Source organism: Caretta caretta, chromosome 2, assembly GCF_965140235.1.
Source record: "Caretta caretta isolate rCarCar2 chromosome 2, rCarCar1.hap1, whole genome shotgun sequence".
NCBI lineage: Eukaryota > Metazoa > Chordata > Testudines > Cheloniidae > Caretta > Caretta caretta.
This window is the reverse complement of record NC_134207.1, coordinates 207,446,873-207,460,930: the sequence shown is the minus strand read 5'-3', so window position 1 is coordinate 207,460,930 and position 14,058 is coordinate 207,446,873. Positions and strand designations below refer to the sequence as shown.

The 14,058-nt window shown below is 38.2% G+C and overlaps 2 protein-coding genes across 3 annotated transcripts; both read right to left on the bottom strand.

The window, feature by feature from the left end:
* Window positions 1–2: 2 nt before the first annotated feature.
* Window positions 3–3,296, bottom strand: HOXA7 (homeobox A7). The gene is made up of 2 exons (XM_048838451.2): window positions 2,650–3,296; window positions 3–1,716 (listed from the first exon to the last, which is right to left on the bottom strand). Exons 1-2 carry the CDS (start codon window positions 3,023–3,025, stop codon window positions 1,433–1,435), a joined length of 660 nt encoding a protein of 219 aa, XP_048694408.1. The 5' UTR covers window positions 3,026–3,296; the 3' UTR covers window positions 3–1,432.
* A 5,785-nt stretch (window positions 3,297–9,081) lies between these two features.
* On the bottom strand, window positions 9,082–13,951 carry HOXA9 (homeobox A9). Of its 2 annotated transcripts, XM_075125774.1 has the most exons (3): window positions 11,616–11,769; window positions 11,353–11,442; window positions 9,082–10,522 (listed from the first exon to the last, which is right to left on the bottom strand). In XM_075125774.1, the coding sequence occupies exons 1-3, from the start codon at window positions 11,677–11,679 to the stop codon at window positions 10,284–10,286; spliced, it is 393 nt and encodes a 130-aa protein (XP_074981875.1). In that variant the 5' UTR covers window positions 11,680–11,769; the 3' UTR covers window positions 9,082–10,283. The 2 variants fall into 2 exon arrangements, with proteins under 2 accessions (XP_074981875.1, XP_048694410.1); XM_048838453.2 differs by having other exon boundaries at window positions 11,353–13,951.
* Between the last annotated feature and the right edge of the window lie 107 nt (window positions 13,952–14,058).

The window sequence follows — 14,058 nt, the reverse complement described above, 5'->3', positions numbered from 1 at the left end:
CATTGTCAACAAGCATATTTATTTCCTGTGTAACATAAAACACATTTATCGTGGGAGATATTTGAACACGGTATCACTTCCAAAGAGAGCTCACATACATTTTTTCTCCACTGCCAATACTTACACGGCATATCCAAATGTTCACAATGAACACATCGAAACACATTGTAACATACAATTTATGAATAAACTTTAGCCAAACTTTCATTAAGGATTTATACAGAGTTCTTAACAATACATCATGCTACAAAGTTACCAATTTAATTACAGACTTCCCAGTTTATGACCTGATCTTACAAATGATTTCAAGACAATATAAATGACAAAAATTTCGTTTAAATATACAGTATTTGCTATTGTAGGAAAATTCACGGTATTACATATTAACACATTCTGAAACCAGGACAAAAAGATTTTTGAGAGGTGCTAACATGGTCGTCTTAATTCACTTTTTAAAGAACATTTTCCGCTATATTAAGTAGGATGAGCCTAGAAAACAAAACGGCCTGTAACAATGTACTTCAAAAGGTAGGAGCTAACAGAAGATATTAAAGCGCTTTGTACAATATTAGTATGTGTTTTCTTCTTCACGCGGAATAGTAAAGGATTGAGAAGAAAGATATATTGCAGCATATGGTTTCATTTATAATTGCTTTGGAATAAATATATTATTTTTCAATTTAAATATATTCAGCGTTTTCGGTACCAAATTATATACCAAAGCCATTGATGCGTGCTTTTCAAAGGACTACACTTAAGTTTCTAAAAGCATTCTGCAATTCACATTAGTATGTTATCTTCTTTTGATTAATAAAATACAGTATAGCTTAGAAGATAGGTAGGCGGAGCAAGAAATAGGTAGTCTGGAAATAGGTAGTACATATAATTGTTGTAGGATGTAGTGGTTTCTGTTTCATTATTTTTACAGGTTTTTTTTCACTTCCTGTTTAATATTGCCTGTTTGTTGTGATCTTTTTAAATAAAAGGAAACAGGAAGTGCAGAACTATTGATTCTAAATTAGGTAGTTTTTTATGTGACCCTAATGCACTTACCCCTTAACAACTGATTGGGACTAATTGAGTCAGGTAGTTATGCTGGAAGTTAACGTTTTTCTGCATGTGCAAGTAGCAGTTCTCTCACGCAAATGTACCCATACAAAACACACCAAGGTTTGGGCAAACGAAAATAAAATTATTCGGATGATCTTATGAGAGATTCCAAATAGGTTGGACAGGACATGTGCGCGGTTTGGGGAGGTGGGGACTGGAAGACAAGTCAGGGGACCTTTTAATGTTTGAAAATGCTCGGTTTCAAGATGTTCATGAAAGGGAACAGAATTTTTAAAATAAAACAGTGAGTCTTTTCAACGAGAGCTTTTACAACTGTCACGTGCATACATAATACTAGAGATTGCTTCATCAAATGGGAGCTTTACTCGTCTTCTTCCTCCTCTTCTTCCACTTTCTCCACAGACGCTGTTGCTGACGTGTTCTCGTTGGTCGCTGGGGTGCTGGAGCTCTCTTCTTTATGTTCTTTCTTCCATTTCATCCTCCTGTTTTGGAACCAGATTTTGATCTGCCTTTCAGTTAGGCACAGAGCATGAGCGATCTCTATTCTCCGCCTGCGAGTCAGATAGCGGTTAAAGTGGAATTCTTTCTCCAGCTCCAGGGTCTGGTAGCGGGTGTACGTCTGCCGACCTCGCTTCCTATCTGGACCTGAAAGCAGGCAAACAGGCACAGAAGTTAGCCAGAAACCTGAAAATAATCAGTTCGATGGAAAGTTGGAATTTACAAACAGCCATCCAAGCAACTGGAGTAAATCCTCTTCCTTTATTCCCTCCGCCCCTAACAAAGGCATTTCTCTCAGACAGCATGCCCAGTTCCAACATGGCAAATTAAAGTTCTCTGAAATATACCAAAGTGGAGAGAAAACATTACAAACAAAAAACATTTTGCTTCCTAAAGGATGAACTTTACACTCGGCTCTGTTTCTCAAGCGTCCTCCAGACTTTAGTGTTTCACAAAGAAAAGAAAAGCAGGGTCTGGAACTTCCATTTATTTATTCATTCATTCATTCCAGGGGCTTTTTAACAGATTATAGACACATACTAGCATTAGACTCAAGAACGGAGCTCACATTTTCCGGGTCCCTTTCCTTTTTACACATGTGTACAGACCCTGATCCCCAGGAAAGGCAGATGACACATTTCACACTAACAGTGAGCTAGAGCACCCCTGCGCCCTGAAATAGTCTCTCCTCCCTTCTTTAGCGCCCCTCTTTTTCTCTTTCCTCTGCGTTTTCCACCACATATGATTTTTGTACATTTTGTTGGGGTGGGGTGGGGGTGGGGAACACTTACCCGTGTGGGGTCCCAGAGTACATAGCCAGCTCTCCATATTTCTATATCAAACCGCACAAATAAACGCAATACTAAAATTCCATAGCAAATTGACTTAAATAAATTTACGAGGATAGAACCCATTAATTGAGCAATAAAAAGTTTTATGATACTCATTTACATACAATGCCATGGGCTTTCTACGCAATGGCGCCTCTGCTATAATTAAAACCATAAAGGCTGTGCTGACAGTAATTTCGGCTACACATTTGCCTGGCTGCCATAGCTTTGCCCTCTCCATTCCCCATACCTGAAGACCTCATCCAGGGGTATATCCGGAAATTAGCCTCAGCCTGGCTGTGCAGGTTGCTTTCCTCCGCTTTCTCACAGCTGGATTTGGTTAGATCATTGCAGAGAACGGGAATGTTCTGATCAAAAGAGGAACAATGCAGGTTGTAGGCATCTGAGCCCAGGCTGTATCCGGAAGAGAACGGGTTTTGATATATGGTACTGTTCACATTGTACAAGCCAGGCATGGAGGAGGTGAAAGCACTAGCCCCTGGTCCATAGCCGCTTCTCTGAGAGTTGGTTGCAAAGGAGCAAGAAGTAGGCTCTGCATTTTGGAAAAGAGAAGCCCCCGTCGTATATTTGCTAAAAAGAGCGTTCACATAATACGAAGAACTCATAATTTTGACCTGTGATTTGTTGTCCGGTAGGCTTCAGTGTCGGTTTTACGAGGTAGCGTGATATATGATAACATTACACCCCCAGATTTACACCAAACCCCATTTTCTTTTGGACTGAGCTGCCTCCAGCACGTGACCAGTCATATGACCCCATCCTCCAATCTCCTCCTGCATCACAGGTGGTATGGATCAGGGTGTCTCACAGTATCCTATAATGGAAGGGGAAGAGGATCAAATATATGTCTAACAAATTAAAGACAAGGGAGCTTTTGGTTAAGGGTGCCACATGGTAGATGATATTTTGTAAGATCCCTATAAAGTATAGTAAGTAAAATAAACAGAGTTTTATTTGGTTCTATTATGAAACTTAAACCGCACGTTGTGCGATGCAGATCTCTCTATTCTAGAGCTGTATCGGATTAGGTATGGCTGCGCCCGTATTGCTCCCTGCCTCTCAGTTTACTCCTCATTTTCTGTCTTTTTTCTTCTTCTTTCTGTTTTTTTTTAAAATCCAAGTCGAGATCGCATAACATTGGACTATATTATAATATGCGTAGGGGGCTTTTCCATTTAATAAAAGCTACAGTGCTCAGCTGATCAATATTTAGTGTTGGGGGGGAAGCACATCTTGCACATTAAAAAGACTCCGCAGTAAACTGAAACTATGTCTCTCTCTCTCTCTCTCTCTCACACACACACACACACACGTTTAAATAATTTTGTTACTCACGCATGCATTATTTTTCTGCAGTGAAAATAAGTATATATTGCGTTTCCTGCTTTTCTAACAGATGTGTTGAGATATTGAGATTTTACATTCTGCTAATCGCTTTCGGCAAGATGGATCAGGATGGGGTTGCTCCAGAAATCCACTTTTAACTCTTTTGCAAACCAGCATGTCTCAAAGGAGGAAGCGAGTGCTGGATAACAATTCTGAAAGAATATTGATACTCCTGGGCTCTTATAATGATGACACGCATACATTACCGAACCTCGTGTGTGAAATTTAGTTCATCTCTTCCGATTTCAAAGGTGAATTAATATATCGATCACGCTTTACATTTATAATACTCCGTTGCTAAATCTGTATTGTTACGACTGTATTCCTGACGGATTCATTACGTCTAATAGCAGAATAATTCCACTTTCCCCCAAAAAGAGGACACCTCTCGTCTGAACACCTTTTAAAAACCGATAAGTCCTGGAGTCACACATGTAGGGCTTCAGATCTTAACTAATTGTTTAATGCCTTCTTTGCCTTTCAAAGTACCTACCTTACCATCCGAAGAGGGAGACAGCAAAGTTACATTTAGATCACGGGTAACGTTCCTCATTTTCTAAACACTCCGCTTTCCAACAATAAGAATGACTTTCCATTGAGGATGCTGCACCGTACCCTTCCTTTAAACGGATCATAAAATGGGTTTCCTTCTCTCAGACAGGGAGTCCTGGTAAAGACAGCTTTTACTGCCCTGCTATATTGCACATCATAAACTGGAAGAAGCACAATGGAATTGCCCCGGAAATTCTCCTTTAAATTATAGAGTTTAATGCCCTGTGTACAAAGAACTTCTCACCAGTTAAAATTGTTCTTGGCGATATTTCGCACGGACCCTAGAGTTCACGTTTTGAAAACCTAAGGAAAAAAGAACGCTTGAGGACTGTTTACGTGCGAATATTGCAACAATCCCACGTAGGGTAAGGAGAAAAACAAGTGAAATTGACTAAAGTGAAGTCATTTAGATATTTGTTGTTAAGAGTATGCAAACGTTGTGACTACCTCTAGATATTTGTCAACAGCTAAACATGTACAAACCAGGTTACTATTAGCAATCTAAAGCCAGCATCTGAATAAACAGCTTCCTCTTTATTTTGTTTCAGAAATCTTACTCCTCATTACAGCTAGTTACAAAAAACGAAGAATTACAATCCCAACAGACTTTTTGGAAAGAAATAAAGGCCCAAGAAGTTAAACGAATGTGAAGCAACCAAGAAGACTACTAAGAAGATCAAAGAGGCTGAATTAGACGGCATTAGACCAATAAATTGCTCCTCTGGTGACAACATACCAAGATGCAAGAAGAAAGAAACAGCAAACATAACCAATGTCTAGACTTGGGTATTGATAAAGCAAGACAGGATTTTATAGAGGAGCCTTAAAAAGAACATTTAAGTGTGTCTCGCTTCTTACAACATATTTAAAAGTAATCAGGATATTAAACATAGATACCACCACCTTTGATTATTTTCCTTTCATCTTTCTAATGTCACCTCTTGTAAACAATATTAATATTTCACACGAAGTTCGCACTGAATAAGACACACCAGGAGTCCCAGGAAAGTGCTTTCCCCGCACCTATTCAACAAAAGGCTCCTTAAAATACTACCTCTGGAATAGACTCTAAAACATGGCAATCTTCTGCATTCTACACAGCACTGGATAGTGCTTTAGCATATTTCTGAAACTGCAACTTTCCACTTTAATGAATTATTACATTCAAGAAAAAATCTTGGACAAGTAAATCGCAAGCTTTCAGCTATCAGAATATCATCCTATGTTTTAAAAAGACCTTAGAATTTTTTTCTTTTTTACTAGTAAAGAGCCGGACTATGTCTTATGACATTCTGAGCTTTTCCCAGAATGGAAAAGGTAGTGATAAAATGGTGCGCAGAAGTTATACGCAACCTGGGAGCACGGCACGATTATCGGTTGTGTGTTAAGCAATATTCTGATGCAACGGTGACCCTGGACACTACTCTGTTGTTTCAAAACATGTTACCACTATAATTTATCCAATATGGTAATGGGACATACCGCGCCAAATTATTACTTACTTTTAAATGCATAAGCACATGTTCATTTCAGTATAATTTTACTGCTCAAGACAAATAATCAAATCATTATTTTAAAATACGAATCTATGCAGACATTCGATGTGAATAGGCTTATTAGAAACCTGAGAAAGTGATTGTTCTATTTCAATCATATTTTACCCTAAAAATACTAATATACGAAAGTGAGGCGGAAAAAATAACATAACCCTCACATCCCTTGCTCATTCTGAGAATTGGTTTCAAGAAATTGCCTTTAATTTAAATAAATATTAATGAAATATATAAAACCAGTTAAGTAAGGTGACTCCTAGGGGGCGGTTCATTTTCTTCGTTTTCCTTAACTTGAAAGATATAAAACTAATATTTTCGATCATGTGTAGAGGGTCCCTTTCTTTATTTTTCTTTCGGTTAGTTTTTCTCTCGTTTCCACGACTGATTTGACAAAAGATAACCTAATTCCACTAAACTGCTTTCTGAAAGCAGTTAGCGAGGAACAACGCAGTCAACAAAACCAAAACGGATAAATACTAAAATTAACCAGGGAAACAAAAAGAAGAGGCATGGAGAATTTAAGAATTAATTTGAAGACACATCTCCTCAGACTGTTAGCGTCAGTATGATATAATTAAACGGGTCCCACAGAGCTGAAATTGCTAGGAACCCAAGCAGTGTTTTATCTGTATCAAAGACAGCTGTTGAAGAATTTCAGTTGCCAGTAAATAATGTTCAAATTAAAGTTTGCAACCTTGCCTCTTCTTTAATGAAGGCGGTTAGGTTGTACGGTCAGCAAGGAGAGTTCCATTGGGGAATTAGTTTGACTCTTTGTTCGTTCCCCGTACAAAGCCCACGTCTTGTGAAATCACATTATGGACTTGAGTATGAAAAACACCTCCGCCCTTCACAGAAAGCTAAATGACATTCGAATCATTATGTTCGTACTTTTTAAATCCCCGCTTCTCCTAAATATTAAAGTTCTTACGAGCCGTGAATGAAATCGGAATACTTTGCTTGTACATTAATGGGTTAATAATAAAATGTTTAATATTTTTGAAAAAAGGAAAGGTGAAAAGGGAATTGAATAGTGTATAAAGGCGTCAGAGGTTTACGTTAACTAATTAGAAATGCTTTAATGCTTTGATAATTAAAAATAAATAAATCATCTGATAAAATCGGAGACTGAAACTTTACCTTTTCAATTACTGCGGTTAAGATAGGCAACACAGCAAGCCTAATACTAACTATATTATTTTTCAATGATGCATCATTCACAATAAGCCCAGAGTAAGAACTGTTGACCTTGGTTAACATCAGATCAGTTGTTTCCGATCCAGTTATTCTCCTGTAAAGTCGACATTTTAGGAGCTTTCAAGTGATCTCGCAGTATGCTTCATGGCGGGTTTGTAAATGTTTTCATGGAATAATACTGCCATCTGCTGTTCTATTTAGGACATTGCAAATAATAAATGATGCAAGAACATTTCAGTTTGCTAACAGTTTACGTCTCCGACAGCGAATACTTCAATAATCTGCCCGGCAAAAAGTAGCAATTATACAAAATGTTCCGGTCACAAATACATTACAGATAAACGTTCGCCTTCCAGCTTAGATTTCAGACGAGGAAAGCTAATAAAAGGTAGTTATTTCCGCACCCCCGTTTTATCTAAAACAGCCAGACAAAACAAATGAAAAGGCTTTGGTAGAAAATCTTAATTGTGGCTGGACAGTTGTAAACCCATTAAGAGCCGAATTCCAGACAGTTTGCAGACCCGTCATTTATTACACACTCTTAATGCTGATTCTTTGAAGTTTCCTCTGTCTGCAACAACAGAGGGCGTCCCGAACATCCCAAAACACTGGAACAGGGATCAATTAGGGTCTTTTTTTCTGTGTGAGTGTGCAACAAAACTATTTCCCCGTTACTAATTATAACCCATCAAAACTTATCAGAGATTTCTTTAAAAGAAGAAGAAGAAGAAGAAGAAGAAGAAGAAGTGAGGCTGAAAGATTTTCCTACCACACTTTTGCACTTCTGTAAGCTTCTTGCGAGCGCCCTAAATTTTGTCTTTAACCCTGCAGCGTTTTACACCCCATAAACGGTTACAGCAGTCATTTTCTTTTATTGCACTGTATGGCTCTGAATTTTCCTAGCAACATCTTCTGCCAAGAATTGTGACTATAAATGTTCTGGCTACTTTTGCCTTTAAAATGATACACTCACAAAGCATTTGTTCTACATATTTACAAATATGGTTTGCCTGGTCTTGAGCAGACGTGTATTCTGGATCGTATTTTGGAAGATTCCTTCTCTTGGCGGTAAGATGTTGGCCTACAGCAGGGATAACTTTAGCTAGCTCACAATCTTTGCTATTTGGTTTTGTTGCTCAGCTGGAAAAAAATAACTTTCACCTGAAATAAACTTTCTTTAATAAACCTTCTTTAATGTATTTGGCTTTGCAGATCTAGCCTGTTGCGAGGTACATTTTCTCAGTTGGACTAAAACAACGACCAAAGTAGACTTCATAAATAATACTATAATTTCTTGTCTGTAAACTTTTCCCCTTAGAGATAGTAAAATGCAACGTGCTTATTTTAGGTGTCATAAGCCACTTCAGAGGAAAATTTGCAGATGCAAATAAAGAAGAAGAAAAATAACGGATTGCAAAGCTTTTTAAATGACATATTTTGCACTTTACATTACATATGGAAGGGGATTTAAAAATAATATATTGGCAAAGCGAGCGTTTCTCAAACCTTTTGCAGCCAGTTCAGCTATGCCCATTTTATAATGGGGTAATTTACTGTGCCAACTAAAATTAAGATGTGTAATCTATTTACATTGTTGTCCCTCTAAAAAGTCTTGACAATTTCGGTCTCGTTCTTTTAAAAAAAACTTTATTAAAATACGTTAAGTCCAAAGCATGCACCCCATAATATTTCAAGGGTTTCCTGCATATGTTTCTAAGCACTAGATTACATAACTGTATCTGGGTGTTTTTATGCACTCTCTAGGTTAAACAAAGAAAATTAGTACATATTATTATACAGGTTTTGCACTCATATATCTGTGCATTTAACCTGGATCAAATAAATGCCTATTCCCACCACAGTTGTTCTAATCATGCAGTTTCTACTGTTTTTTATGTTGCGTTATACAGATGAGCGCCTTCTTAATAATGTTAAAACATCACAAAGTATAAAAGAATCAATATATTTTATTTGGCAAAAAGTTAAATATCATTTCAACACAACAATTTGGTCAGTAGGCCATGAGGTAACTTGCAAAATATACAGTGTATGTTCTGCATAAACATAACTTCCCAGATTTATACTCGATACAAATCTACAATAACCAAATGTAGCTTTTTATAGTGTATAATTTATTATCAATAAAATTAAACTTCATTACAATAAGCTTCAAATTACTTGATTAAAATTAAAACGTAAACCATAGGTAGTTACCCTTTTCACATATATGTATAGCTCCGAAATCTGATAACTGCTTACTGGTGCAAAAACAATATTTAAGCTAGTCTGATTATTTACTTTTTCCTTAATATATAGATTATATATACAGCTGACAAAGACAGTACTATATATATCAAATTTTCATACTAAAATGACCTGCTTGATAATAGTTTGAGAACCATAATTCTTAGATATCCCGGAGATTTTATTATTATTATTTTTGTTTGTTGAAATTGGTATATATAGATATATATCTATATATATAAGCTGGGATAGATAGATAGATAGATAGATAGATAGATAGATAGATAGATAGATAGATAGATAGATATTACAATCAAAGGTTTACTGTCTAGTTATACAGAAAAGACTTATTACACTACAGAGCTATACTCTATGTAACTTTTATAATAAACAACCTGAGTTCAAATTGAATTCTAGCTTTCACAATCACATCTGGTACAGCACCCAAGCACATAAGTTGAGTCACAAACATAATTACCACAATAAAACACAGTGTTCAAGTATTACAGCAGACCTCTCTCTGCCGCGCAAAGGGCAAATTAAATTAACTACGTCGTCTAAACTCTACAGTCCGTAAATAGTTGTGCATTACGAAAAGGTAGTTTGTTTTTTTGTTTGTTTGTTTTTGTTTTGTTTCTTTGTAAGTGAAGAACAGGTAGATTTATACAAGCCCACAAACAGTCTTCCGCGCTAATGCCCCCTTTTTCTTTCCTATTATAAAATTAAAAGTAGTACGGTACCTCCGCAGTAGCACTGGCAAACCGACATCTCAATGCCACTGTTACAAGGTACAGTAACGACTAGAATTTGCCATGACAAAAAAAAAAAAAAAAAAAAAACCCCGAGGCCTGAACACAGTCGCATTGTGTGGTGAGGTTGGAGCGGGGGCAGGGAGGGTTTTCTTTTTTTAAAAAAAGTAACCTGTGTGTCCTCATTATTCATCCTTTGCTCTGTCTTTGTTGATTTTCTTCATTTTCATCCTCCTGTTTTGAAACCAGATTTTCACTTGTCTCTCAGTTAAATTAAGGAGTCTCGCCACTTCGTATCTACGGTCCCTAGTGAGATACATATTGAACAAAAACTCCTTTTCCAGTTCCAGCGTTTGGTGCTTGGTGTAGGGGCAGCGCTTTTTCCTGGTGGATCTTGCGTGCAGCCAATTTGCAGCGGGATTATCTGCAATAAAAGAGCAGGAGAAGTTCAGGGGACGGAGGAAGCCACGTCGCGCCACTGTTCGGTGCCCTGACTTTAAAAGCGTAGGTAGCCTGATATTAGGGTTTACGACTTTCCTTTCATTTCAGCAGACATACAGAATGGTTAGGCACAATGGAATCAAAATACAGACACATGGAGAGGTCACACAGAATCGCACGCGGTAAAAGCCCAGCCCCCGCCTACTCTCGCCTGGATATTGTTTATAGAATGTGATTTTAAAATAGACTGTCCCTCCTCCTCACCGCCCGGGGAGGACTAGTGGGCTTAGGATGTCATCGGGAAAACGTTTCAGTTTTTAATTTTGACCTTCTCCCGTGTCACCACTGGAAGGTTTCAAGGAGATAGCGAGACACTATACAGCTGGCTCAATTAAGCCGCGGTCGCTTATTCGCCTTATTTGCATACGCATTATTTTTTGTGCGTTAACATGGAGCCGATTGTTCCGTTAGATTTACGGCAAGAAAATGAAGTAAAGGAAGAGGTTTCTGTTTCCATCCTTACAGTAACCACCCTGGGCTGTTTCTTGCAAGATACTCGTGACAAAAGAAGCCCATGCTTCCCAAGGATTTCCCAGAAGTGCGTACAGGGGGGAAACCACGCCTGGCCGTGTGGTGCCCGGACATTCAGGCATTCTAGTTCACGTTTTAAGAGCTTAGACATGCACAGTTCCCTTTAAGATCTAACTACACCCGAGCAGCGGCAACTGCGAGTCATCTAGTTAGCCCGAGATGCTAACCTCCCTGCAGCCTGCTCAGAGACCTGAAGTCCATTACCCTTGTAGTTGCACTTACTTGGATCAATCTGTGGTTTTTCTCCGTTTGTCTCATTTTCTCCATTGGTTTCAGAGAACGCACCTTCGCTGGGTTGCTTATCTCTATCAGCTGGAGGAGAACCACAAGCATAATCAGACAGAGACAACGTGTGAGTGTCAAACGTGGTACAGTCACCCCTTCTGGCCGAGAGCGGTTCAGGTTTAATGCCGTAATGCCTGCTGGAAGGTAACCCAGGGAAAGACAATGAGCCCGGCATAGGCTCGAGCCACGAACGCATGTACCTGCCGTCCGGCGCTGCCATTGGTGCCTGGTGATGCACATATGGATGGTACACAGTGGGCACATTATTAGCGCTCGGAGGGTGAACGGGGCTCCAGGAAGTGCTAAAGACTGAAGTTTTCGACTGAAAACTGCATGGGGTGAATTCAGGGTGCTCGCTCAGGGCTGGCTGTCTCGTTGGCGGTGCCAGTGGAGCAGAGGCATATCTGGACTGCACCAGGTCTTCACTCTCGTGAATTATGAAAGAGTCCACATAATAATTGCTGAGCGTCCCTGAAGTCGACATTGCCATTCAACAAACACAGAGCAGGACCTGCTGAAATTATGAAACTGCAGATTTCATGTAACTACTTGGTCCTAGCAAGAAGTACAGTCACCTAATAAGTTGAAGGCTGCCTGTCAGCCCATTGGTTGCCGGAGTCACATGGCAGGGTAGCAGAACAATAAAGTATAAATCACTCCGCAGGCTATTAATGGGTCAGTGTTTTCCAGTCATAATTTTTATAGCAAAGCCATATGTTTTTATGCAAAGGGATATTTGAGTTATACGATAAAGTTTGTTTTAATTGTGGCCAACTGAGATTAAAAGATCAGATTTTGTATTATTACCCTTTTTAAACGGACTATTTTATATCATAATTAATCATCCCATCAGTGGTTCGTGTTCCCAGCAAAAACCTTGTGATCGGAGACCTTCACATAAAATTATATAATAATTGAAGTAATAAAAAAGCAAAATAGCAGTTGCAGTATACTGTATTTAAATATATATTTATTATATTTCATAAGGAGTTATTGTTTCAGGAGCCACAGGCATGTTATTAAGTCAGTAACTATGAGCATATTCATTTGCATCGCTGTGTTTCACAGCAGTAAAAATTTACGAGTGCTTGGAAAGGTTAAATTATACTATTGTGTTTAGTTTGGGAACTAACTGTAAATAATACCGTTCCGTTTAGTTCCGAGCTAACTGGAGCTGGCAAAGAAAAGTCAAATTCATCTTAGTCTCTTACCGAAACTGATCTGCAGCGTAGCTCCTTACCACACAGACCAGAGGAGGAATATATAAATATTTTAAATCGATATTTAAATTTGCATTTTTATATACTAGTCTTGGATCTTGGACTTTTCTAAATAATTGTTTTTCACATTTCAAGACAACAAACTCCAGTTCGAAATCCCTAATGCACCAGATTCAAAACCACAAGAAGAATCTCAAAAAAAAAATCATATAACCAGATACAGAAGAATTAATCGATGCATTTGCATTATACTGGGAACACTGTGTTCCTGATAAATTTACCGGGTTTCAAAACTATCTTTTAATAGAAGGTGTCAAAGGAAATTTCAACGAATATGCACCCCGGAACCTTGCCAATGACATTATATTAAAACACCTCACACACGCGTACACACACAAAATTATCATAGGAAAAGTATAATTAAAGCGAGTGAAGTAAAATCGACTTTAATAGAACAGATACAGTGGTTGATTTCTCTACCAAATTGTTTGAATGTATTTAAGCTGTTTGAATCTATTTCCACTTTTACGTCTGTTTGCACGGAAGAGATTTTTAGACCTGCCTTCCTGAAATGTAGCTAATACTATATCTAGAACGGATCTAAACCAGAACAAGAGAGGAAGAGAGGGGAGAGGGGAGGAGGGGGAGGAGTGTTTATCAAGACGATTAATTGTTAAATATGCACCAAACCAGCAGGGGAAAAAGCATTCTCTTCCTCATCGCCGAAAGGCACCCTTCTTCTCAGTTGTACTGTAAAAAGGGCACTTACATTATGTTGTATCACATTCTGATTAATCAAATTTATGTGCAAATCTAGGCTGGCACGTTCTTTGACTTCTGTGCACACAGTACAGCATGAAAACTAAGCGGAGGGTTACAGTCCTATCCCCCCCACACACACACACAAAAAAGTGATACGGCTCTCAGATCAAGTGCAGTTTTATGAATTGAACTAATGGCTGAAATTTTTGAAAGTATGAGAATTGATTTCATTATCTTCTTCTGTTTATGTGTGTGCTGCTTATCTCCTGTTGTTGCAAGGGAAAAGAGACCAATGGGAGAGGGAAAACATCTCTGTCAACTGCATTTGAAAAATCTTATTCAGCATAGAGACCAGCAAACGGCAGAGCAACTGCATAATAATTAAATTCATGTGTGAATATTCTGCATGCAAAAATATGTTTCTCATTAGTTTTACATCACTATGTGGTCTCTCTAGCGCGCTCTATTTTTGTTTCTTTTCAACTTTTCCCAACAACTACACCAGAAAGCTTACTGAGATGTAATTTTTCACAACAGTTTCTATCCTGATTTGAAATCACAAAGTATATATGAAACTATTATTTAATACATTACAGTCAGAAAAACTAAAATAAAAAAAACCCCTAAAGACAGACCAGGCGAATAGCAATCAGTTCTTTTC